General features: G+C 40.5%; 1 protein-coding gene across 1 annotated transcript; it reads left to right on the top strand.

The window, feature by feature from the left end:
- Nucleotides 1-301: 301 nt before the first annotated feature.
- park7 (parkinson protein 7) lies at nt 302-23,681 on the top strand. The gene is made up of 6 exons (XM_072586352.1): nt 302-417; nt 6,642-6,743; nt 14,249-14,308; nt 16,022-16,091; nt 21,434-21,520; nt 22,446-23,681. The coding sequence occupies exons 1-6, from the start codon at nt 328-330 to the stop codon at nt 22,598-22,600; spliced, it is 564 nt and encodes a 187-aa protein (XP_072442453.1). The 5' UTR covers nt 302-327; the 3' UTR covers nt 22,601-23,681.
- Nucleotides 23,682-27,981: the final 4,300 nt, after the last annotated feature.

The raw sequence follows: 27,981 nt of genomic DNA, 5'->3' as shown, positions 1-27,981 counted from the left end.
GAAATTTGAAATAAATACACGAAATGTCAGAAGATCAGGCAACATCTCTAGAGGGAGAAACTGAGATATTGTTGCAGCTCAATGGATCAATTCTAATGAAAGGTCATTGATTTGAAACGTTAAATCTCTTTCTCAGTTTACATCCTCACTGATGCTGCCAGACGTGCTTAACGTTTCTAGAAGTTTCTGTTTGTACTTTTGAGGCTGTCAGTACTGCAGTGCAGCTGTTTTGAATTTGCGGCGCGGTGTGTTATGGCCGGACTCGGGAGTGGTAGCCCAGCTCCTATGATGCACCGCGCAGGCGAGGAAGACAGCACCTGTTCCAAAATGGCGGCCAAGCGTGCGCTGGTGATTTTGGCCAAAGGGGCTGAGGAAATGGAAACTGTGATTCCGACGGACCTAATGCGCCGGGCTGGGGTGAGCAGGAATATTGTCGTCTTTGCTCTGTATTTTGATAATAAAATTTTCGCAGTTTAAATTGAGGAATGTTTCAGTTTCGGGTGCTGTGGTGATTGGCAGACAAAATGTCCAATAAACGCAGAGCAGGGGCTGGGCCTGGGCCTGGGCCTGTCCCTGTCCCTGTCACTGTCACTGTCAGACTGTGTAGTCAATAGGATTGCAGTTATTTGACCTGGATTAACCTCGATAAATTGCAGAGACGGGGACAGATTGATCCTTCTCCCGTTACTGCTTCAGTTTTTTTTTTCTCTAAAAATTACCAAACGCATTTGCGGATTTGTACTGCAGACAGAATAATTAATAAATTATGTTACTGACATAGGAATCCAGAGGCCGAATGATTCATGTTTCAAATTCTAACTTGACAGCTGGGGAATTTAAATGGAGTGTAAGAATAGATCATTTAGTTGCTAAAGCCTGATCAGTTACTTAAATCATGGAATTATAGTTAGAATTCTCCAGCTCACTCTGTCCGTGCTTGTTGTCCAGCATCTATCTACATTTTCCAATACTTGGTTTGCATCCTTGTAACTTTTGGTTGGGTGATATGCAACACATATATGCCTATATTTCTCAGTGCTCGACGTTAACAAGATCTTCATTTTGAAATTGTTTAATGACCTAGCATGAGTTCCTTTTTATGGGAGTTTTCCAGATTTCTGCTCTTTACATGCAGACATTTTTCTTAATTCACCTCAGAAGGAACTGACTCTTTTGTTTTTGAATCGTCCATAAATCCTAGAGACTCTAATCTGTATTTAGTTCATCTTTCCTTGTTTATTCAAAGTTATCAAGATTTTAGTTAACTTAATATGAATGAGCACAAATCTGTTATTTTGTCTGTCTTTGTAGTTTAAAAGTTTAATAAACAAGTATAATTCATGTAAATTATTAGCACCACATTCTCTCCAATCGCAATGTATCTCCCTAACAGCTGCTATTAGAAGTCCAGGTTTGATCTAATTGGGTTTCTGTGCACCTGAAACATGAATTCTACTCCATTGTGTTGTAGTCCTGTTGTTATAAAAAACAGGATTCCATTAGCCTTGGCAAGTATGATTATAAAAATGTCTACGCTTGAAACAAGACTGTAATGTGTCTGGAGCTAAGTGGCCTTGGCAGAGCCCAAGATCAACATAAGTGAACAAGTTGTTCCTGAGTGTCGCTTGATGGCATTGTGGGTGGTCTGAAACCTGTTGATCTTCCAGCTGAAGGAGTTGACCCTGACTGAGTGTTGCATAGTGGCACATTCCAAGGTCCAGGGCTACATGTTGAGGGACGTGCTGAAGTTTGGGGCAGCTGGTGCCAAGGCATGGTGGGGAAAGACCACCGTGTAACATCTGCCTGCCTAAGCACAGGGGCCGATGCAGTAAGGGGGCTCTGCTGACCCCCCCCCAGCTAAATATGTGGATAGTAATCGTACAGACCTGTATATATGAATGATTACTCTGTCTCTGTATGCAAAGAAATGGAATGTTTACATATGTATGGCATGACCAATTGTACAGATCATCAAAAGTATTTTATGAATAAAGTATATTTTTGAAATAAAAAAAATTGTTGCTGACAACTTGCATGGCTTTGCTTATTTGAGAAAGACTGGTTCAATAATTGTCCAGATTGGATTTGTCACATTTTTGTGAACTGAGTACCTTGGCAGTTTCTTAATTCAGGCACATGCTGTTTTCAGGGCCTTTTAATGTATCCTGTGCCTTCAGCTATTTCCTGATATGATGTGGAATGAAGAGAATTTGTTTGAAAACTAGTATCTGTGATGAAAGTGACGACTGGTTGAAGATGGGCTCATAATTTTAGACTTGTCTTTTGCCTTGATGTGCTTTTCTTCACCATAACTGGAGATGGGATGTTTGGCAGCTGCCTCCTTTTAGTTATGTATTTAATTGTCTCGTCACTGTTTATGGGTACAGAAATTTGATTTTATTTTTAATCTTTTTGCTCTTCAGAACGCTGGTTTTGCAGTTTAGCATGTGAATAGACCTATGTAGTTTCAGCAATTGACACTTCACTTTTGAGTATGCTTGAAGCTGTTCCTGGTTGAAGGATATGTTGGACTATTAGGTTACATGTTTGTGGTTTACTACAGTTCTGCTGATAGCTAACTCTACCTCATTGATTTCCTGTTTTTAAACTGCTAGATCTGTTCTAATTCTATCTCATTCAAAATATTGGAACACAACACTATGCTCACTATCTTCAGTATGAAGATGGGACTGATTCTCCACAATGATTCTGCAGTACATTGGTCATGGACAGTACATTTAGCCCATAAGACATAGGAGCAGATGGACTCTATTCAGCCCATTGAGTATGCTATGCCATTCAATCATGACAGGTTTCTCAACCTCATTTTCCTGCTTTCTCCATGTAACCCTTGATCCCCTTGATAATCAAGAACCTATCTCTGTCTATAACCTGGTGTTGTGATTTTTAACTTTATGACCTGACCTCTACAGCCTTCTGTGGCAATGAATTCAATAGATTCTCCCCTCTTTTGGCTAAAGAAATTTCTCCTTATCTCTGTTCTAAAAGGTCTTTTCCTTTTTAATCTAAAGTTATGCTCTTGGGTCCTAGTCTCACCTACAAATGAAAACATCTTCCCAACATCTACTCTGTCCAGGCCATTCAGTATTCTGTATGTTTCAATTAGATCCTCCCCATATCCTTCTAAATCCCATCAAGTATAAATCCAGAGTCCTCAAATATTAAGCTTTTCATTCCTGGGTATTTCTTGTGAATCTCCTCTAAACACACTTCAGGGCCAGTACCTCTCCTGAGATATGGGGCCCAAAACTGCACACAATACTTGCAATTGTGGCCTGACTAGAGCTCAGAAGTGCATCCTGCTTTTATATTCCAGTCCTCTCAAAATAAATGCCAGCATTGCATTTGCCTTTGAAACTACTGACTCAACCTGCAAGTTTACCTTGAGAGAATCCTGGACTAGAACTCCCAAGTCTCTTTGCACTTCAGACTTTTGGATTTTCTCCCCATTTTAAAAAATAGTCCATGTCTCTGTGCTTCCTACCAAAGTGCATGACCTCATGCTTTCTCACATTGTACTCCATTTGCAACGTCTTTGCCCACTGTCATAACCTGTGCAAATCCTTCTGCAGCCTCCCTACCACCTCAATGTCTATCTTTGTATCGTCTGCAAACTTAGTCAGAATGCCCTCAGTTCCTTCATCTAGATCATTAATGTATAAAGTGAAAAGTTGTGGTTCCAACGCTGAGCCTTGTGGAGCACTACTTGTCACCGGCTGCCATCCTGAGAAGGACCCTTTTATCCCCACTCTCTGCTTTCTGCCAGACAGCCAAACTTCTATTCATGCTAGCACCTTGCCTGTGGCACCATGAGCCCTTCTCATACATAATGCTATGCAGCACCTTGTCAAAGGTCGTCTTGAAGTCCAGATAGTTAACATCCATTGGTTCGCCTTGGTCTAACCTGGCCATTACTTCCTCAAAGCATTCTAGTAGATTTGTCAAGCCTGATCTTCCCTTGATGAAACCGTGCTTACTTCGCCCTATTTTACCATGTACTTCCAAGTATTCAGAAATCTCATCCTTCACAATGCAGGAGCTTACCTGTGACTGAGGTTAGGCTAATCGGTCTGTAATTTTGTCTTTTGCCTGACTCCCTTTTTAAACAGGTATGTCATTTTAGTGATTTTCCAATCCTCTGGGACCCTCCCTGATTTTAGCAATTCCTGAAATATCACCATTAATGCCTCTGCTATCTTTTCAGCTATCTCCTTTAAACTCTGGGGTGCAGTTCATCTGGTCCAGGTGATTTAGGCCACTTTAAAAGTTTTTAAGTTATATTTTAAGTTAGCTTTAGCTTTTCTAACAGGAGGTGGTGTCTCAGCTCAGACAATGCATTAAAGGTGTGAGATTAAAGTCTGTCTTGTCCCATTTGTTGAGACAAGACTGGTTCTGTTTCTGAAGTGGGGCCTAAAGAATCTTACATGAATTTATGCAGTTTTTGAGCAAAATAAAATGTAACTCTGCAAATACAAATTCACCCCATAAACATGTGCTGCATGTGTACAAGCCTATGAGAAGGTGTGGGGGTGTGTGTGCATATGAGAGAGAGCTTGTGCAAGAGAGACGGTCTGCGTAAGTATTTAGGAATGTGTGCTTGCTTGTGTATGAGTATGTATAGTGGAGTGGGATCACCTGTAGTGTAACATGAACCCAAGGTCCTGGTTGAGGCCATCCCCATGGGTACCGAACTTGACTATCAGCCTTTGCTTAGCCATTTTGCGTTGTTGCTTGTCCCGAAGTCTATCTTGGAGGATGGCTACCCCAAGCTCCAAGGCCGAATGTCTTGGACTGCTGAAGTGTTCCCCGACTGGGAGGGAACACTCTGCCTGGTGATCGTTGCGCTGTGCCCATTCATCCGTTGTTGTAGCAACTGCTCGGTCTCGCCAATCTCGCCTCAGGATTTCCTTGCCTGCCCTGCAGCGTATGAGATAGACAACGTCGGCCAGGCACATGAGTACCTGCTGCATACATGATGGGAGGTGTCCCCATGTATAATGGTGATATCCATGTCATCACTCTGACATGTCTTCCAGTGGTTGCCGTGATAGGGTTCCAAATCTTTGTTCCCTGTAGGACATTAATAAATCAGTGAATCTATGGGTGATTTTTTTTCATTAAAAAAATCACTTAAAGTATGTGTTGTACTTACGACTTCATATTACATCTAAAATGTCTTGGTTATGCATATTATGGCTATAATGACTGAAAAGCATTCTGATAGGGGAGATGTCTTGTGTACAGAAAGTTCTCCAAACAACAAAGGGATGACTTTCTGATTAATCTGTTTTTTAAAGGGGTTGAGGGTAGAACTTTGGACAGGCCAATTCTCCTACTCCTCTGATGCTACCTGACCAGCTGTGCTTTTCCAGCACCACATTCTCTACGCTGATCTCCAGCATCTGCAGCCCTCCCTTTCTCCCAAAAGTGACATCACCAATACAGTGATCACTTAGTGCACTGGAGTGGTGAATTGATTATGTACTGCAGCCATACTTGTTGAACTGCAAGCATTAGACTGTGGTGTTAGATGGCTACTAATTGAGCAAAGCTGAAATAAAAACAAAACATAATGTTGGAAATACTCCTGTCAGGCTGCATCTGTGGAGAGAGAAGTCATTAACACTTTAGATCAATGACCTTTTAATCAGGATTCGAAAAACGTTAGTTGCCTTGGGATTTGAAATCTGATCAAAGACAAGGGAAATAAAAATAAATGAAGCTGAACAGGATTTTCAAAAAGGCAATTTGAAATTGCATTGGAGTGGAGAGCAGAGATTTGATTTTTTTTGGTGAAAACAAATTGTTAAACTTGTGTAACAAATTAACAATATGAAATATAAATTATATGAAGGTTTTGAATCTGTCAATGTTTGCATCTTAAAAAAAATCTGTTTAGAGATTTACTTTGGTTAGTAAGTATCTAACGTTAAATGTTAACCAAATTGTCAGACCAAATCATTAAAAGGTGTACAATTTGTAATATCGTGGGTGAAGTTTCTGTGATTCGCCTCCTGTTGGTAGACCTCTCGACAGTGTATTTTAAAATCTGGTTTTAATTGTAATCCATGGCTAAATTTGAATATTGTGTATAGCTTTTCCATTTCTTTCTATTCCATCTCCCTTGATGTCATTTTAAGTTTGCTATTCCTGTACATTGGTAAGACAGTCCTGTGACAGCTGTCTTTCTAACATGTCTCATGCTTTTGCTGTAATTCCAGTTAATATTACATGGATGTACCTTGTGTCTGCTATGTATTTTTTTATGATGATGATGACAGGACCATGGTCTGTGTCTCAAGTCATTTACCCACTGCTATCCTTACATTAGGTAAGAATGTAGAATTCTGAAGCTATTGCAATTTAATTGTCTCAATTTGCTCCTCACGTTGATCCTATTGTTAATGCTAATGTTTAATTTGTCATTCCTTATGATCTGTTGAAATTCCTTTCAGGTCTGGAAGGCCCTGTTCTAGAATTTGTTTTCTCACAGTTGAAGTGGATGCTGAAAGCATTCTTCAATGTTTATTTTTGCTTCACTAGCATTCCAGTGGCAGTCCTGAGAAGCTGAGCATTCAAGGTGCCTTATTGCTGTTTGATATCAATGTTTTATATTTCAGATAACAGTAACAGTGGCAGGGCTGACGTGTAAAGAGCCTATAACATGCAGTCGTGATGTAGTCATTTGTCCTGACTCCAGCTTGCAAGATGCAGCTAAACAGGTATGTTGTCTTGCTTCATTGACAATTAAAGGTAAAAGGGAGTTTTTTTAGCACTGCTTAATTAAACTGCATTCAATTAACTTTAAATTCCTAATCTAATTCAGCTGCATTTTGCAATTGGCATGTACTTCCTTTCAGATTGGCGTTTGTACAATTGCAGTGTTGATGCAAATTCAGTGCACATCAAGGTGCCTGGTAGCTGAGTATAGTTGTTAGACTGAAGTCCTTTTGGATCAGTTGGCTGTAATGCTGAGCTGTTCACTTTTTTGAGCAGCCTAGAAATATTTCAATTTTAAAAATATGATTGAATTTGTTGTTGGCAAGGTCCCTCCTTTAAATGTCCTCAAGATACTGAGTAGTGAACTGCTCGGGTCCCTGTGTTTATATGTTCATCCATAGTTTTCATTGGTAGGGAACTTGGAGATTGTGACCTGGAGAGCCAGATGTATTATCAAGTCAGGATGTGTGTGACTTGAAGGAGAATTCTCCTAAGGTGGTGAGATTCATAAGTGCTTGCTACTCCTCTTCACGATTTGGAAGATGCTGTTAAAGAACCTTGACAAGTTGCTGTGGTGCATCTTGCAAATGGTGCCCACTGTCGCTATTATGTGTTAATGGTGGAAGGAGTGAAAGTTTAAGGAAAATGGGATGATGATCATTCAGGTCTGCTTTGTTTAGGGTGTTGTTGAGCTGCTTGTGTTGTTGGAGCTGCACATATCTAGCCAATGGGGAGATAATTGGCTGATTGAATTTGTTACGCTTCTTGTGGACATGACATAACGTGAGTAAGTTCTACCTTTTGTGAAGTAGATGTCAGTCCCGTACATATGCTAGAACAGACTAGAGACACTGCCATCTCTGGATTGCAAGTCTTCACAACAACTGGGATATTCTGGATGTAGGTTTGCTCTCTGAGCTGGAAGGTTCGTTTTCAGATGTTTCGTCACCATACTAGGTAATAACAGTGAGCCTCCGGATGGAGGTGGCATGATCCACTTTCTATTTGTGTTTAGGTTTCCTTGGGTTGGTGACGTAATTTTCTGTGGTGATATCATTTCCTGTACTTTTTTCTCAGGATGGTAAATGGGATCCAAGTCAGTGTTTGTTGAGAGTTCTGGTTGGAATGCCATGCTTCTAGGAATTCTCGTGCATGTCCCTGTTTGGCTTGTCCTAGGATGGATGTGTTGTTCCAGTTGAAGTGGTGTCCTTCTCACCGGTATGTAAGGATACTAGTGAGAGTGGGTCATGTCTTTTGTGGCTAATGATATTCATGTATCCTGGTAGCTAGTTTTCTGTCAATGTAGTGTGTGTAGCAGTTCTTGTAAGGTATTTTGTAAATGACATTAGTTTTGCTTGTTGTCTGTATAGGGTCTTTCAAGTTCATTACCTGCTGTTTTAGTTTATTGGTGGGATTGTGGGCTACCATGATGCCAAGAGGTCTGAGTAGTCTGGCAGTCCTTTCCGAGATGTCTTTGTAGGGGAGAGTGGCTAGGGGTTCTAGATGTGTTTTGTCTGCTTATTGGGGTTTGTTGCTGAGCAATTGGCGGACTGTGTTAAATGGGTACCCATTCTTTTTGAATACGCTGTATAGGTGATTTTCTTCTGCTCTGTGTAGTTTCTGTGTGCTGCAGTGTGTGATGGCTTGTTGAAATAACGTTCTAATGCAGCTTCGTTTGTGTGTGTGTTGGGATGATTGCTTCTGTAGTTCAGAATGTGTTGTTTCCATGTAGACACTGGTTTGAAGTTCCCCATTGGCTGTTTGCTCTATTGCAACATCTAGGAATGGCAGTTTGTTTTCCTTCTCTTTTTTTAGTGAATTTTATGCCAGTAAGGGTATTATTGATGGTCTTGAAGGTTTCCTCTAATTTGTTTTGTTTAGTGATGACAAAGGTGTCATCCACGTAGCGGACTCAAAGTTTGGGTTGGATGGTTGGCAGAACTGTTTGTTCAAGTCTCCGATTTACTACCTCTGCTAAGAACCCTGATAGCGGAGATCCCACAAGTGTTCCGTTGGCTTGTCTGTCGGTTTTGTTGTTGAAGGTGAAGTGGGTGGTAAGGCATAGGTCCACTAGGTTGACAACATTGTTCTTGCTGATGAAGTTGGTATTGGTGTATGTGACTTTGGTTCTTCTAATAATGTAGTCAGTGTTTCCTTGGCTAGATTGATGTTGATGAATGTGAACAGGGCTGTTACGTCAAAGGAGACCATTATTTTATCCTCTTCTATCTTTGTATCTTTATTCAGGAATTCTTGCATGGAATGGATGGAGTGGCATGAGTCTTCTACTCAGTGTTTTAGTCTTTGTAGCTCCTTGGCCAATCTGTAAGTTGATGTTCCAGGTAGCAAGAGTATGGGTCTGAGAGAGGCTCCTGATTTGTGAATTTTAAGTAATCCTTAGAAGCATGGTGTGTTGGATCTGTCTGGTTTCATTTTTTTTTTGGAAGTTGGTATTATTTATTTCTCCCAGAGGAATGGAGAATTTTCCAGATGAGGAAGGACACCACTTTGACTGGGACAACACATCCATCCAAGGACAAGCCAAACAGAGACATGCACGAGAATTCCTAGAAGCATGGCATTCCAGCCGGAACTCCATCAATAAACGCATTGACTTGGATTCCATTTACCACACATTGAGGGGGGGATAAAAAACAAGAAATTATATCACAGGAAGTGATGTTGCCACAGGAAATTACATCACAAACATAGGGAAATCAAAACACAAAAAGAAAGCGGGCCATGCCACCAGTGCTTCATCTGGAGGCTCATTGATGAATCCTAGGTGACGAAATGTCTGAAACAAAACTTCCAGCTCAGTGAGCAAACCTACATTCTGAACCTAAACCTGAGCTACAAATATTCTCAAAGCTCGCTAAGCTGGGATGTTATCAGGGCTCATTGCTTTAGTTGTATCCAATGCACACAACATTTATTGAATTTGCTGGCATTTTTGTTTTTAATTCACTTGTGGGATATGAGCATTGCTAGCTGGGCAATGTTTGATGCCCTTAAGGTGCTGGTGAGCTGCCTTCTTGAACCACTGCAGTCTGTGTGCTTAGAAGGCAATTCCAGGACTGTGATCTAGCAACAATGAAGGAACGGTGATATATTTCCAAGTCAAGATAGGGAGTGGCTAGGAGGAGAACTTGCAGATGGGTAGTGTTCCCATGTATCTAATGTCTTTTCCCTTCTAGTTGGCAGTGGTCATGGGTTTGGAAGGTGCTAAGGATCTTTGAATTTCTGCATTGCATCTTGTAGTTAATATGTACTACTGCTACTGAGCATCAGGAATGGAGGGGCTGACTGTTTTTGGATGTGGTACCATTCAAGTGGGCAGTTTTGTTCTGGATAGACATCGAGCTGCTTCAGTGGTGTTGGGGCAGCACTCCTCAGACAAGTGGGGACTATTCCATCACACTCTTGACTTGTGTTTGTAAATAGTGGATAGACTTTGGGAGGTACATAACTGTAGGGAATTTTAAAAAAAAGTAATGGAAACAGGCCCTTTGGCCCAACAAATCCACACCGACCCTCCGAAGAGTAACCCACCCATATTTTCCACTGACTAATGCACCTCTATCACTATGGGCGATTTAGCATGGCCAATTCGCCTGACCTACACATCTTTGGACTGTGGGAGGACACCGGAGCACCCAGAGGAAACCCACGTGGACACAGGAAGAATGTGCACACTCCATACGGACAGTCGTCCGAGGTGGGAATTGAACCTGGGTCCCTGGCACTGAGGCAGTAGTGCTAACCACTGAGCCACCGTGCTGCCCCTTGCTACAGTATTCCTAGTCCCTGAATTGTATTTGTAGCAACTGTATTTATATAGCTGGTCCAATTTAGTGGCGCAGGGTTTGGAATGCCATTAACTTAAGAAGTGGTGATTAGTTGTTTCTTGTTAGAGTTGAATAATGCCTGGCATTTGTATGGTGTAAATGTTACTTGCTCGTTGTCAGCCCAAACCTGATTATTGCTGAAAATATGTTGCTGGAAAAGTGTAGCAGGTCAAGCAGTATCCAAGGAACAGGAGAATCGACGTTTCGGGCATAAGCCCTTCTTCAGGAAGGGCTTCTTCAGGGCTTATGCCCGAAACATCGACTCTCCTGTTCCTTGGATGCTGCCTGACCTGCTGCGCTTTTCCAGCAACACATTTTCAGCTCTGATCTCCAGCATCTGCAGTCCTCACTTGCTCCTCAAACCTGAATATTGTCCAGGTTTGGATTGCATTTGGATGTGGACTGCTTCAGTATCTGAGGAGTTGTGAATGGTGCTGAACATTGAGCAATCATTGATGCAGGGAAGGTTCTTGATAAAGCATCTGAAGATTGTTGAGCCAAGGATACTACCCTGAGGAACTCTTTGGCAGAGATGGTCTGGTCTTGAGCAATCTGATCTCCAACAACCATTTTCTTGTATTCCGGGTATGTCTTCAGTCATTGGAGATTTTTCTTCCTGATTCCCATTGACTCCAGTTTTTCTCGGGCTTTTCGATGTCAAACTTGGTCAAATGTGGCCTGATATCAAGGACTGTCACTTCCAGCCCCCTTCTCGAATTTATCTGTGTTGCTTATATTTGAGCAAAGGAGCGGAGTCCTCCTAGCAGAACCCAAACTGGGCATCAGTATGCAGGGTCTTGCTGAACAGGTACTGCTATAGCAACTGTGACATTGGGAACCGATGATAGATGCTCCATTTGGTATTTCTGGCTGATCGTGGTTGCAAATGTTTCAGTCTTGACTTTCACTCACTGCTGGACTCTGCCATAATTGACGAAGGGACTGATCATTTATCTGCCTCCTCCCGTTAGTTGTTTAATCCTTCAACCCCATTTACAACTTAAGCACTAGTCAATCCGTACTTGAATTGTTGTTTCACATCTCAAGATGAAAATCTTAAGTAATCACATTGTGTATTCTAATTTTTGAGATTCAGCACATGTTTAGATAACCCAATAGAGGAGTGAAGATGTGTAAGATTGCTTGCTGGTGTTTGGTCTCCATTTTGTTTGGCCTTTTAGCTGTGTCACAACAATTTACTTAGTCCAGTTTATAAAGAAGGCCAATATGTCTGTAAAAATGAACATTTGTCCTGCAAGGTTGTCCCTGGATATGACTCTCCTTAATTTGCTGTTGCCAAAACTGGTTTGTTATCATAGCATTAATCATAAAGGGAGGCATTTTGAATTCAGTAACCCCTTAATAACAGATTGGATCCTTTTAAAGATGAGAATTCAAAGCTTCTGAGGAGATGGACTAGAAGTACTCCTCCAAGGCATTGAAGCATAATTGGCTATGCTTTGAGGAACAATAATTCATCAAAAGTTAATAAAGCAGCAATCTTAAGCTTTCAATCTTTACAATAAACACAGACACCAACTTTAAGCAAAACTTCAAGAGGATCTCTGAGAGACACCATCCAAGGGAGAGAGATTATTTCCAACAGAGTGCTGAGAAAAGGCAAACTACCGAAGGTCTGTTTTACCGAACTAGGGTACAAGCAGCTATCCTGATTAAATTTTGTTTCTTCAGACTGGACTGCTGAGGTCCATGTATATTAGTGATTTCCAGAACCAGAAAACAATGCTGTGGATGGTATCAACACACCAATTGGTGTGCGTGGCCCCTCTGAGCAGCAATGCATGTGCTCAGTTGTGCAACTTGGAGAACTTTGCCTGGTAGGGCTACAACCTCCCAATTGTGTAAAAGCAAAATAGAAGAGACTGTATTCTTCCTCCGAATGTGTTCTGTTCATTGACTTGCTGTGAACTGTTTGCTAAATCTACACCAGGCACAGGCCTGACCACAGCTGGACACTCTGAAGTTTTGGTTTCTTTATCTAAGAAAAGATCTATGGTATTCGAGGCAATCTAGAGAAAGTTCACTAAGTGTTACCAGGTGTGGAGAGACTTTGTCTGTCTTATGAAGGCACATTGCATAGATTGAGCCTATACTTGTAGGAATGTAGAAGAATGAGAGGTGACCTTATTGAAACCTTAAAAATACTTAAGGGATTTGACAATGTAGGTGCAGAAAGATTGTTCTCCCTTGTGGGAGATTCTAGGATGAGAGGGCATACTCTTAAGTGTACATTCTAAGACTGAGACAAAGTGGAATTCCGTCTGACGATAGTGAATCTGTGGAATTCTTTACTGCAGAGGAGTGTGGAGGTTGGTTCATTTTAAATATATTCAAAGCTGTAAATTTAAGAATATTCAATTCTTAATATATTCAAGGATTATGGGAGAAGGAAGGAAAGTGGAGTTGAGGATTGTTTAGCCATGCCCTCATTGAATAGTAGACCAGACTTAATGGGCTGAATGGCCTATTTCTGCTCTTCCCATCTTATTGAAGCAACAACCCAGCTGTTAACTACATAACCCTTTACCTCCAAATCTTTGAGCTAGTAACCAACCTGCAATAATAGATCTTCCTTATTTTTTATAAGTATCTTGTAATTGTACTTACTTTAACCTTCTGTATCTTTAGTTAATTGTCATTTTTTACTTTGTTTTGAACAATAAGTTTTAAGCTAACCTTTGCTCTTGCTTAATCAGCAGTAAAGCTTTAGTTATGTCTTAAGTTTTATTTTGTGTGTGTTCCATTTAAAAAGGAAATTAAATGTGCTATATAAATTCACAGTTCATGGGTCATTCCAGACATACCCAAATTGTTCATGATAGTTATGATGCTGAGCTATGTCTTCATTCTTCACAGCCTTGAAATATTTCAATAGCACTTTTTAAATAAAAATTTCATGCAGCATAAGCTCTGGTGATGAGGCCTGTGTTTATTGCCCATTCCTGATCCTGTACACCATCCTAATTCCTGTAAACTGTAAATCTTGTGATTTCCTGCACAAATAACAAACCAATAAAGCTTTAGTCTTGGGCACGATTAAAGGTTAGTTTATTACGCAACTATTAACTTTTGTACTTGTATCTTAACTGTACCAAAATTAAAATACTGATCTTCCTTCATCTCTAAGTATTATTGTTGTAGGCTGGTTATTAGTTAGACGATTTGAGATAGAGGATTTGCAATGGCTTCTGCAGTTGAATAGCTAGGGGTTGCTTCTGTAAGACCATAGTAAGAGGAGCACAGAAAGGCCCTTCAGCTCATTGGGTCTGCTTTACCGTTCAATGAGATCATGGCTGATCCACCTGCAATGCAGTATATCCATTTGTGGGCTTAGAAATTAGCAGTGACTGTTTTGAGTTCTGTGTTCTTATGTTAGTTTTTCTGTGGCTAAGAATAACTCTTACTGTTATAATTGTTGCTTTTTTTTTTGCAGTGCCTAGGTGAAGTAAAAAACTTCAGGACCAAAAGCCACTGTTCAATTTATTCTATCTGTGTGTTGACGTTTAAGTGGGTTTGTTCACTTTCACTTCATGGCATTAGGTTCTCCTTTATGATTCTACCAGTAAAGCTGAACACACAGTCAATAATTAAACAGTTAGCACAAATTTGATTAACAGCTAGTTTGTGGCTTTTTGCAGGGTCCTTATGATGTGATTGTATTACCTGGAGGAAACCTCGGCGCCCAGAACTTATCTGAGGTGAGTTCAAATAGAATAACAGAATTATTTGAATTTTTGAGATTCTGTATCTTGTTCCATAATTTTTTTTGTTTGTTACTGTTAGAAACACCACCTAATGGGTGACATTGTTTCTTGTCCTTTTGGTTTATCAACTTTTGATACAAAAACTAAGTGAAAACGCAGGTTGTGAGGAGGACACTGGCTACAACGGGTCTGAAATGGGTTAGGTGAGCAGGAAATAAGGTGGAAGATAGGAGTGTGAAGTTATTTATTTGGTTACCAGAATAGAAAAGCAGAATATATTTTGATAGGTTAAAATTTATATGTTCAGAGACTTTGGTGTGCTTATACATTGGATGTAGAAAAGTAGCATATGGTGTGCCAAACACTTAAGGTAAGTGGCATATTGGAGTACAGAAATAAGGAAGCCTTGCTACAATTGTACAGGGTTTAGTGAGTTGACACTTGCAATATTGTGTGCAGTTTTGGTTTATATTTTTAGGGAAGGACATATGTGCATTGTAGGTGGCTTAGTTAAGACTTCCTAAATTGGTCCCTATTGTAGGAATATCTGCTCCTACTGAGAGACTGATTTTCTATTTTCTCTGGAATTTTGAAGAATAAGAATAAATGCAAGATTCTGAAGGGGCTTGATAGGATAGATGCAAAAGATTTGTTTCTACTGGTTGGGGGCTCTAAAGCATGGACCAGTGTCTTGGGCTAAGGTGCTGATCTATTTAGAACTTAGATGAGAATAAATTACTTCCCTGAATAGTTGTGTATCTTTGGTGTTCTCTACTGCAGAGTGTTGTAGCTGCTCCATCATTGAAAACCTGTAAGACAATGTCTCAGGAGAATCTAAGAATATTGGGGAGTGAGGTAGGGAAGTGGATTTGAAGCCCAAGTTCCATCATAATTCTGTTGAAAGGTGGAGCAGGCTGAAAGAGCCATATGATCCATTCCTACTATTGTGTTCTACCAAAGAAAGAACTTGCATTTATGTTGAACATTTTCAAGTCCCAAGTGTTTTTGGTCAGTTAATTATATTTGAGCTATAATTTCAGTTGTTTAGGCAAACAGGTCAACCAAAGATGTCTAAAACGAATGTGCCAAATGACCACATCCAGCTGGGAAAAACTCCACTGGTGAATAGTCTGTACACCTAGTATCAACTAGCTCTACCTGCCTATTGCTACTAACCCATATACCTGCTCTTGAAAGCCTCTCCTCGATCACCTCTTGACTTTCTCAGTTTCAACAAGAATGATGACTTTTCAAACCTTTTCCTCATAACTGAGGTAAATCTGCAACCTTTCAAATGCCATTGAACCATTTTTCAGTCTAGGGTCTAGAGTTGTCCACAGTACTCCAGCTAAGGACTAATCAGTAATTTAGAGTTATAGCTGATCTTTGCTTTTATAGTCTCTGCCTTAATTTATAAATCTCACAACTTTTTGTTTTTAACCACCTTATCATTTTGTCCTGAACTATTTTTTTTTCTGTTTTTTTTTTGAAGGAGTTCAGTGTATAAATACCAATATCTCTGTTCATTTATACTTTACAACTTTTAGAACAGCTTTTTGGACCATATTACAGAACCTGAGAACATGTCATAAAATAGAAAATGCAACTTGTTTCCTGACAAATAAGAAATGTACCTGCCATAGAAACTATTAGCATGTGCCAATTCGCAGTATCTTAATTGAAGCTTTTACTTTTTATTCTTGTCAGTCTCCAGCTGTAAAGGAAGTGCTGAAGGACCAGGATTGCCGGAATGGTTTGATAGCTGCTATCTGTGCAGGTATGGCTTTCTTGACTTGTGTGTATGAAACTCCCTGTGCTAACTTCCCTTGACTTGGTTGAAAGCAAATGCCATACTGACCAGAAAGATTGTGTTTTATCTGTAGTCTATATAAATTTATCTGACTTCCTCCATAGAATATTGGAGGTTCTAGGCAGGGTGTGGTCTTAGCAATTCACCTTATCTCTGCCTTCACGATTTTATAAACCTCTATAAGGCCCCTCTTTTTAAAATTTTTTCTCTTTTTTTTTTTCCCCCCCCCCAAAAAAATGTAAAATGATCACCTCCTTATAAATCAAACCCTCCTGTCTTTGTAACATCCTTGTAAATCTTTGTTGCACTATTTCCAGTTTGTTAACATTCTTCCTAATGCAAGGCAACCAGAATTGTACTCTGTACTCCAAATGTGGCCTTATCAATGTCTTGTACAGCTGTAACATGACTTAGCAGCCCCTGTACTTGATGCTCTGACCAATGACAGCAAGCATGCGAAACTCCCTCTTTGCCAACCTTTCTGCTTGTATCGCCACTTTCAAGGAACTATGTACCCAAACCTGTAGGTCTCTGTTCAACAACAGGATCCTACCACTAATTGTCAGTCCTGCCCTGGTTTGTCTTGCCAAAATGCAACATCTTGCATTTATCTGAATTAAACTCCATCTGCCATTCCTGAGGTCAGCCTGGGAGAATGAATGTGCTAATGGGGTCTATTAGTAGTTGACAATGGGTTGTGTGTGGTAGCAGCCCATGTGATGACAAGGCCTGGTGTTTGGGGGTTAAGGTAAAGATATGGGAGAAGGTGCTTCAGCCTTAAAATTGTTGAATGTGATATAAAGGCCAAAAGGCTGCAGACTTCCAAGTGGAAAATGAAGTGCTTTGTTGGAGTGCTACAGTGAGCTTGAAACAGGTGTTGGCTAGGGAACATGGTGTATTGAAGTGACAGGCAACTGGAAGCTCAAGAATTTTTTTTTTGAGTGGACAGAACATAGGTGTTTTGCAAAACAATCACCTGGTCTGCCCTTCATTTCCCCGATGTAGAGGAGATTACATTGTGAGCGGAAATATAGTAGAATAGATTGCGTGAAGTGCAGATAAAATATTACTTCACCTGGAAGTAGACGGGCAGGTTTCGCACCTTCTGCGATTGCAGGGAGGTATTGGGAGTGAAGGAAGGGTTGACCAGGATGGTCCAGAAGGGACAGATCCTGCGGAAGGCTGACAAGGGAAGGGAGGAGAATGTGGTATCCTGCTGGAGGTGAAAGAAATGGTGCATAATTAATGTGAATGCTGGTGAGACGGTAGATAAGGACAAGTGGGACCCTATACCTGTTGGAGGGAAGAGAGGGCATGAGGTTTGAAGCGCAGAATTATGGGTCAGATCCAGCTGAGCGCCTTCAGTCAACTGTGGTGCTGAAAAGTCCTCGATTATGGAAGAAGGGGGTCCCATTGTCAAATTTGACATCAGGACAATGTGATGGAAGAACTGCAAGAACAGAATAGAGTCTGCACTGGAAGCATGGTGTGAGGTGAACCTTTTTTTGAGGTGTTGACTTCAAGTAACCTCATTGCAATATGAGCAACCTAGTGTTCTTTCCTCTGTTTGCTTTTCCATCTGCAAGATTTAAACCTGCAACACTTGTATAAAGTGCTAAAGTGCCTGTCTGGTTAGTTCATGTTTCTCTCAGCTTTTAAATGTCTTTGTGGTATCTTTACAACACCCATTTGTCTTGTTTGCTAACCACAGTACTTCCTGGGTAGAGTTGCTCAGCATCCATTCTCGAAAGACAATGTTTAGTGGTTTTTCTGAGCACTGCCCCATTCCTGGCCACTAAGAGGCATGAGACTGAAGAAAAGCAGGGTCATTCCTTGGCCAGTTAATCTTGTTGATGATCCGACTGAGAGTGTTGGACACCATTAGATGGAGATTCAAGTATAAGCATCAGCTAATTTTAAAGTGAGCTTATTCCCGCTTGTAGGGTTTAGCTTGAAAGGCTTCTGAGCCCAACACCTGGGAAAGCTATTCTGTGGGGATCAACAAACATAAGGGTTATGGAAGCTGGGATGCTACATAAAGTCTGTTGTGTGTTGTGTGGTTGAATGACCCTGTCTGCAACCTTGTGGACTGATTTGGTAGCCTGTGTAAACAACCAAATGACTCTGACTCAGCATTTTCCTCAAGATGCATTGAGCCTAACTGACTCCTTACCTGTCTCTCTCTCTCCGGATAAACCTCCAAGCAGAAGCTTTATTGTAGTCAATGCAATATTGGCATTAGGATGCAGAAAGACTAAAGGGTTATTTGCAAGCACTGACTCTTTATTTTGAGAATAATCGAGCATTTTTCTGCACGACATATCCCTCCAATTCCTTGTCACTTGTGCTGCTGCGGAGTTCTTTTTGCTGGAAGATAATGGAATAGCACAAAGTAATTCTGTCTTTAATCAGTGGTACATATAAGGGCCACTTGGAAGGACGAGAAAAACACTGGGGTTTTGACTGCTACAGGTACATCAGGATGTTAAGTCAACTGCTGATTCTGTTACATATGTTCAATTATCTATAAAATGTCACCTTGTTAGCTCTGAAAGAATTTTTTCTTTTTTTTCCCCACAGAATTTTTAAATTTAGATACACCATAGTTGTTCCTGAGTGAATGCCAATCTGGTCCCCATGTTTACTGCGGTCCTAACTAAAGGCAATGAACTTGTATTTATGTGGCATATTTCACATTTCTTCACATCCCCTGACCAGCTTATTGAAATAGTTGCTCAGTTGTATGTTGTGGGCAGAATCTTCGTAGTCCAGTGATTTGTCTCTTGAATGTGCAATAGACAGTTGCTCATTCCTGAAGAAGGGCTCATGCCTGAAATGTCAATTCTCCTGTTCCTTTGCTGCCTGAACTGCTGCGCTTTTCCAGCAACACATTTTTAAGCTGTGCAACAGTGAAAAGACACTTGCACTGCACTGACACCTGCAAAGATGATCCTTTTTATTCATTTCATATTTGTTCCATTAACCAAATATAACTTTCTAATAAATCTTACATGATTTATTACATATACTTGGTATAATTAGTCTGTCACATCTGACAAAGCAAATGTATTAATATTTGGAGTGCATGTTTCAACCCCCAAGATGATAGCTGAAAGGAGGTTTCATTTATTTATCCTTTGTTCTGACCTTCAGAACATTAAACAGCTCTTTCATATGGTTATAGTCACATCAGCATGAATGGATTGTGAAGAAAGATGACATTCTGTTACCTTGAAGCCTTCAGACTACCATGGTTTGCTATTGACACTAAGACAATCGAGTTTGCAAACCTGCAGCCCACTTACATTTCCTTGTTAAGAAAATCCAATGCTTATTTATTATTCTTGAAAACTGTGTACTCTTATTGCCAGTTTTTTTCTGATGGAAAGGGGGTAATGTACTAAAATGCAATATTTGTATTTAATCAGACTGAACTCTATCAATCATTTTTCAGCCCATTGACCCTTTGATGAAGATCCCTTTTGTAATCTTAGAAAACCTTCTTCACTGTCTACTATGCCATCAATTTTGGTCTCATTTGCAAACTTGCTAACCATGCCTTCTCTATTCTTATCCAAATCATTAATATAAATGACAAACCAAAGAGGACCCAGAACTGATCCTTGTGGAACACTGCTGGTGTAAGGCCTCCAGTCGGAAAAACAATCCTCCACCACAACTCTGTCTACTGCCAATTATGTATCTAATTGGCAAGTTCACCCTGAATCCCATGTGACCTAACTTTACTAATTAATCTACCATGTGGAACCTTGTCAAAGGTTGTATTAAAATCCAAGTAAACAGGGGTTACTGCTGTACCCTTATCAATCGTTTTGATAACTTCCTCAAAAAAAACTCAATCAAGCTTGTAAGACATGACTTTCCTCACACAAAACCATGTTGACTACACCTAATCAATTTTTGCCCCTCTAAATGTCCATAAATCCTATCTTGTATAATCAGCTCCAACAACTTACCCACAACTGAAGTCAGACTCTCGGGTCTGTAGTTCCCTAGTTTCTTCTTACAAACATTCTAAAACAAAGGTACAACGTTAGCCCCCCTCCAGTTGTCTGGCACCTCTCCTGTATTTCTGCAAGAGGTCTCAATTTCCCTCCCCCTCCTTCCCACCGCGCCCCCCCCCCCCCCCCCCCACTTCCTTTTCCAGTGTTGTGTGGAATTAATCTTAAATACTGGAGCCTGTGTTTATAGGCAGCATTCCATTATAAACTCTACCATAGTCTAGTGCCTTCAGAATGCCACGAAACGTTGTAATTTGGGACTATAGTTATCCAAAATATCTAGTCAACTGTTAATAAGGTCTTATTAAGAAGCAGTCATTTTAGATGTCCTGTATTGGCTAAATAGACAGGAAAAGTGTATAACCTGTGAAAATGAGGGCAGTTCACTGATACTAGAGTGCAAACAAAGGGTTGATGCAGTGTGTGTTGACCCCAAATTATATGGGAGGCACCCTGTTCTCTATCTGTATTATTTAGGGGAGTCTTTCTCCACCTTCTGTCTGATGAAGACAGTTGCCTGGCGAGCACTACCCTTTTAACAAGGACTTGATAAATATATTTATTTCTAGGTACTGATTGTTTTCTCTATGCAAATCATCTTTTTAACCAATGAATACAGGACAGATTTTCAAGATGTCTGGTTATCTCCCTCCTCCAGCTTGAGGTCAGTGTTTTAGTTTACATTGTGCTGAGGATTGTCATTTTTCTAAACACTCTTAGAAAAGGCACAAACCCGCTAATGTGGAAGCCTGTACCAAAAGACTTTTGCATTTCCAAGGACTCTTGTGAATTTCTAAGAAGAGAAAGAAAAGAGTTTGAGGTGGCATTGTGATATGCATATAAATTCTGCACAAATATTTTCATACTTGAAGATGCAGAATTTACTGCGGGTCCAACTTCTTCGAGAACCCATGCCCATTAGCTGCCCGTCTCTCTCAGGAAGGCATTTACTTTTCTTCCGCTTGCTCTTGAGCTCAGGGATTTTATTTCACTTGCATTTTTGATGTTTACAGTGATTTCTTTCAGTTAATGTAAACTTCAGATTGTGAGACTGAGCTACAAAATCTTCAAAACCGTAAGCCAGATTAATCAGTATAGTTACATGCATTGTTGTTTAACCAGATTTTTAGTGACAAGTTGTGCAAAAAAAAAACACCTTTTTAAAAAATCTTTATTTTAGAAACAAAGTGCTAAAGATACTCAACAGGTCTGGTAGCATCTGTGGAGAAAGAAATAGTTAATGTTTTGTGTTCCATATGATGATGATTCTTCTGTTTTGTTTTGCAGGCCCCACAGCTCTATTGGCTCATGAAATAGGCTATGGGAAGAAAGTCACAAGCCATCCTCTTGCTAAGGACAAAGTGATGAATGGAGGTAAGGGGTCAGATACATGCTTGGTATCTAGTATGCATTTTTCTTTTAACAACCTGGTAGGAAGGCTTGCCACCATCTTTTATGATCAAATTTTAATGTTAGTGTGTGATTCCTATTTATTTTAATGCTATATTTAAATTAATGAAGTTAATTAATGAAATCTCTTGTTTAAAATCTTTAAAAGCATTTAGCTTCCTGTCTGAATCCACTGCTTGCAACTTCTGTGTTCTCAACTGACTATACAGACCAGAAGCTGCTAGTTTTGATTTTGTCAATTCTGCAACACTCAGATGGGTGGCAGTAAAGTATTTGTTTTATTAATTCATGGGATGTGGGTGTCCTTGGCCGGTCCAACATTTTATTGCCCATCATTAATTACTCTTAAGCTGCCTTCCTGAAGTGGTGCAGTATTTCACTTGGCTCTCTACTGGGGGAAATAGTCTGGAAAATTGGTCTGCTTTTCTCCTGCTCCTGTATACGGTTGGAAGATTTCCTACTGAAAAATGTTGCTCTGGTATGCACAAGATAAACTTTTTGCTGTGGTTTCTTCTCCATCCTACATGTTCCTTCTAAGGAAGCCTTTCCGCTTTGGTCTTATGGTTTTGAAAAATTAATTTGATCTTGGCTTCAATGCCAAAAGCTCTGTGAATCCAGTTGAAGTCTAATTTTTTTTTGTTCTTGAATGCAACTTTTATAAATTTTTCAGCAATACTGTGTTAAATGTCTGAACTTAAACTGGTCGATATCTGGATAAATTGAATGGATCAACCCAGTGAAGTAGATGGAATTGCAATGTTATTCCAAGACCTTTGAACTTTTATTCAAGATGTTTTCAATCAAGCTTGTTTCATCACCAGTACCCATAGCTTTAATACTATATCAGTATTGTTAAAAGTTTGCTCTGCTTTGCTTTATTCCCTTTCAGATCATTATATTTATTCTGAAGCTCGTGTGGAGATAGATGGGAACGTTCTTACCAGCAGGGGACCTGGCACCAGTTTCGAATTTGGCCTTGCAATTATAGAAAAACTTCTTGGAAAAGAGATGGCTGACAAAGTTAAAGCTCCTTTGGTCCTGTGAAACTGCCAACTTTGGAGAATTGTGGATGGAGTGGTGGGAAAGGAAGAAATAAGTTGAATTAATTGGAGACTTGCTGTTTAGAGAACAATTTTTCATAAGCAGAACCAATATGACAAGTGGAATTTTGACTTTAATCATCTTTTAAGCATTTTCAAAGTAAATGCTACTGAATTGGACTAACTTGCAAGATTTAAATCCTGATGATACTTAATTACTGATAGGAATTGACTTTCAAATTTCTGCTCCTTAGAAATTTGTTAAAGTTTTAATCTTTCCCTTTGTTCTACTCTGTGAATTGAATAACCTGAGGTATGAATTTAGCTTGAATTCCTGTAATTTGTAATTTAAATTGGAACAGAAGATCCTTCTGTATTCAATACCAATAACTTGCATTTTTTCTGTATCCCACACCTCTCCAATTATATCTTTTTGAACACTATTATTGTCATGTAACATCTACATTTTATGGAACAGGAAAACACCTTTATAACTAGCATACTTGTCACACTGCTACAGCAGTATTCTCAAAAGGAATATGTTCCTTGGCTAGCTTCCTGCCTTACACTTGGTAGAGCTTTTCTTTAAAAGGAGAAGATGCCCTTTTGTAATTTTTCCACTTTCTCAGCTGCCCGTTTCATGTAGGTCAGGAATCGCTCTTTCTAACATATCTTTGTGCTAAGGGCCTCTGTGTAAGTTCCTGATGACTAAGATGTGTGTTTTATAAATAATATCCTGGGAATTGATCTGAATTTGGCATTTAGCCACAGTACTGTAACTTTGTAACAAATACTAATTAAGCAGGTGGTTAGGCTGTGGGTTAAAAGGTTTATTAAAGTAAACCTTCATGAATGTTTTCCATATAATTTCTGTAAATGCTTGATTAGATAAGGATGTGAGATTAAAGTTAAAATTCCACAAGCCTGCTTGTGAAACCCATCTGTCCAGCTCTATAATATAGCCTTTGAGTAGACATTTCAACAAAATTGAGTTTTATGTATCCTCAGAAAATACCACAAATCTGTTGTCTGATATCAGTAGTGGCTTTTCTTGACTGCAGCAACAAATAAAATCAGTGTCTAGATATTGTTGTGCATTTATTCCTGCTGGTCTGGTGATTTGCTATATCGTGCTAAAGCCTAATATACTAGTTCTTGTTTGATGCATTACCACCTGATTTATGGAGTTAACTTTGGCGATTTTCTTTCTGCGTGGATACCTTGTGATTTGTGGAGTTGGATATGTTGTACTATGTGCAACCTGAAAAACAATGACATGGTTAATTTTCCAGAGGACAGGATCAACAGCACTATTGTAAGAGAATTGCAGTGTTTCTCGATCAACTATATTCTACAAGAATACTTTATAATGTTTCTTTGTCAGTTTGGTTTATTAGAAACATTTGCTTGAGTCAGAAAAATCATTGGTTTATTTCCAACAGCAGGATCTAAATACATAATCTATGTTAACATTAAAGGAGTTCTCCATTGTTGTATTGTCTTTTGGATGAAACTGGAGCTCCGACTGCTAATTAGAAGAAAACTCTAAATCTATTTCAGAATATCTGTTGAAGAAATCAATGAGTCGCTTTTCCCTGCTCTTAGGTTTTTCATTGCTCACTGGTGATCATCTTTCTCTTGACTAATGACCTCTCAAAAACCAGTTAATTGCTTCTGAAGTACTTAGGAAATCTTTTTTCAAATTTTACTTTTGGAACATGGGCATTATGGTTGTGCACCTTTTATTGCCATCCATAGTTGCCCTTGAGGTGGTGGTGAGCCGCTGCAGTCCATATGTTATAGGTAGACCCACAATGCCAGAGTGGAAATTCCAGGATTTTGACCCAGTGACGACGAAGGAACAGCGATATATTTCCAAGCCAGGATGGTGAGTAGATTGGAGGGGACCTTCTAGGAGGAGGTGTTCCCATGTATCTGCTGATCTTGTCCTTCTGGATAGAAGTGTTTCAAGGCTTTAGACGCTGCTGTTGAAGGATCGTTTGTGAATTTTGCAGTGTAAGTTGTAGATAGGAGCAGCAGTGTATACTGAGTGTTGGTGGTGGAGGGAATGATGCTTCTGGTGTGTTACCAGTCAAGTATACTGCTTTGTCCTGGATGATGTCCAGCTCCTTGAGTGTTGTTGGAACTATACTGACCCAGGCAAGTATTTCATCTCACTGACGTGTGCCTTGCAGATGGTGGACAGGCGGTGAGGTGAGGAGGTCAGGACAGGCGGTGGAGGGAGTCAGGAGGTGAGTTACTCGCCACAGCAAAAATAGAAATTGCTTAAAGCTCAGCAGGTCTGGCAGATTTCTGTGGAGGGAAATCGGAGTTGATATTTCAGGCTGAATGACTCTTCCACAGAAGACCCAAAATTTTAACTCTGATTTTTCTACACAGATGCTACCAGATATGCTGAGCTTTTCCAGCAACTTTTTTTGTTTGATTTACAGGATCCACAGTTCTTTCAGGAGTTACTCACCACAGTATTCCTAGCCTCTGACCTGCATTTAGAATCAAACAGCATAGAAATAAATCCTTCAGTCCAACCAATCCATAACAAACATAACTGTAAACTATAAACGAGTTTCGCCTGCCTGCTCCTGGCCCATATCCGTCCAAACCTTTCCTATTCATGTACATATCCAAATGTCTCAAACGTTGTAGCTGTTCCCATATCCACCACTTCCTCAGATAGTCCATTCCACATATGAACTAACCTCTGTAGAATTTTTAAAAATCCCTTTTTTTAAAAAAACAACTCTCTCCTCTCCTCTTAAAAATATGCCACATAGTCTTGAAATCCCCATACAAGGGAAAAGGCACCTACCATTAACCCTATCTATACATCTTGTGACTGTAAACCTCTATAATGTCACCTAAAAAGTCAAAGACCGCACCTTCCAAACCCATGACTCCTTCTACCTCTAAGGACAATGGCAGTAGGTACTTGGAAACATCACCACCTGCAAGTTCCCCTCCAAGTCACTTACCACCCTGATTTGGAAATATACTGCTATTCTTTCAGTCATTGGGTCAAAATCCTGGAATTCCCTCCCTATTGGCATTGTGGGTCAACCCACAGCAAGTGGACTGCAGTGATTCAAGAAGTAGCTGACCACCTTCTCAAGGGCAAATAGAGATGGGCTATCAATGTTGGTCAGCCAGAGGCACCCAAGTCCCACAAATGAATTTTTAAAAACCCCCTCAGCTCCAGTAAAAAAGGTCCCAGCCTTTCTTCATAACTCGTCTTCACTGGCAACGGGGGTGGTACCAGGACACTGGAGAGTAGTGAATGTTGTGCCCCTGTTCAAAAAAGGGAATAGGGATAACCCCGGGAATTACAGGCCAGTTAGTCTTACTTCTGTGGTAGGCAAAGTAATGGAAAGGGTAGTGAGGGATAGGATTTACGAGTATCTGGAAAGACACTGCTTGATTAGGGACAGCCAGCACGGATTTGTGAAGGGTAGGTCTTGCCTTACAAGTCTTATTGAATTCTTCGAGGAGGTGACCAAGCATGTGGATGAGGGTAGAGCAGTGGATGTAGTGTACATGGATTTTAGTAAGGCATTTGATAAGGTTCCCCATGGTAGGCTTATGCGGAAAGTCAGGAGGCATGGGATAGAGGGAAATTTGGCCAATTGGATAGAAAACTGGCTAACCGGTCGAAGTCAGAGAGTGGTGGTAGATGGTAAATATTCAGCATGGAGTCCAGTTACAAGTGGAGTTCCGCAGGGATCAGTTCTGGGTCCTCTGCTGTTTGTAATTTTTATTAATGACTTAGAGGAGGGAGTCGAAGGGTGGGTCAGTAAATTTGCAGATGATACAAAGATAGGTGGAGTTGTGGACAGTGAGGAGGGCTGTTGTCGGCTGCAGAGGGACTTAGATGTGATGCAGAGCTGGGCTGAGGAGTGGCAGATGGAGTTCAACCCTGCCAAGTGTGAGGTTGTCCATTTTGGAAGAACAAATAAGAATGCGGAATACAGGGTTAATGGTAGGGTTCTTGGTCAGGTGGAGGAACAGAGGGATCTTGGGGTCTATGTACATAGATCTTTGAAGGTTGCCACTCAGGTGGATAGAGTTTGTAAGAAGGCCTATGGAGTATTATCGTTCATTAGCAGAGGGATTGAATTCAAGAGTCGTGAGGTGATGTTGCAGCTGTACAGGACTTTGGTTAGGCCACATTTGGAGTACTGTGTGCAGTTCTGGTCGCCTCACTTTAGGAAAGATGTGGAAGCTTTGGAGAGGATGCAGAGAAGATTTACCAGGATGTTGCCTGGAATGGAGAGTAGGTCGTACGAGGATAGGTTGAGAGTTCTCTGCCTTTTCTCGTTGGAACGGCGAAGGATGAGGGGTGACTTGATAGAGGTTTATAAGATGATCAGAGGAATAGATAGAGTAGACAGTCAGAAACTTTTTCCCCGGGTACAACAGAGTGTTACAAGGGGACATAAATTTAAGGTGAAGATGTCAGGGGAGATGTCAGGGGTGGGTTCTTTACCCAGAGTGGTGGGGGCATGGAATGCGCTGCCCGAGGGAGTGGTAGAGTCAGATTCATTGGCGACCTTTAAGCGGCATTTGGATAGGTACATGGATGGGTGCTTAATCTAGGATAGAAGTTCGGCACAACATCGTGGGCCGAAGGGCCTGTTCTGTGCTGTATTGTTCTATGTTCTATGTTCTATAACTCAAACCTTCCATACCTGGCAACATTATGGTAAATCTCTTCTGAACCTATTTGTAGCCACTGTATTTATGACTGGACTAGATCTCTTTTTCTGGATAATGGTGACCCCCAGGATGTTGATTTTATGGGAGACTTGATGGTAGTATCATTGAATATCTCGGGGCAATGGTTTGTTTGTTTGTTTGTTTGTTTCTTGTTGGACATGGTCATGGCCTGGCACTTGTGTAGCACAAATATTACTTGCTCCCTGTCAGCTAAAGCCTGGATATTATCCAGATTGTGTGTTTTGAATATGGACTAATTCAGAATCTGAGGAGTCATGAATGGTGCAGAACATTGCACAATTGTCAGTGAACGTCTCCACTTCTGACCTTAAGATGGAGGAAAGGTCATTGCTGGAGCAGCTGAAGCTGGTTAGGCATACAGCACTACCCTAAGGAGCTTCTGCAGAGAGATCCTGGAGCTGATATGAATGTCTTCCAACAACCACAGCCATCTTCCTCTGTGCCAGGTGAGACTCCAATGAGCAAAGAGTTTACCACTGATTCTCATTGATTCTAGTTTTGCTTGGGCTCCTTCATCCCACATTTAGTCAAATGCAGCCTTGATGTCACTCTCCCCTCACGTCTGGAATTCAGCTCTTTGCAGCCTTGGTTCAAACATGCACCAATGAGGTCAAGAACTGAGTTGCACTGGTG

This window comes from Chiloscyllium punctatum, chromosome 16, assembly GCF_047496795.1.
Source record: "Chiloscyllium punctatum isolate Juve2018m chromosome 16, sChiPun1.3, whole genome shotgun sequence".
Taxonomy (NCBI): domain Eukaryota; kingdom Metazoa; phylum Chordata; class Chondrichthyes; order Orectolobiformes; family Hemiscylliidae; genus Chiloscyllium; species Chiloscyllium punctatum.
This window is presented reverse-complemented; position numbering and strand designations above follow the sequence as displayed.

Bases quoted from the DNA above. Each gene is read 5' to 3' on its own strand.
- park7 (XM_072586352.1), top strand. From the start codon at position 328: ATGGCGGCCAAGCGTGCGCTGGTGATTTTGGCCAAAGGGGCTGAGGAA. The intron at 418-6,641 runs GTGAGCAGGAAT...TTTATATTTCAG, and splicing joins ACCTAATGCGCCGGGCTGGG to ATAACAGTAACAGTGGCAGG. The intron at 6,744-14,248 runs GTATGTTGTCTT...GGCTTTTTGCAG, and splicing joins TGCAAGATGCAGCTAAACAG to GGTCCTTATGATGTGATTGT.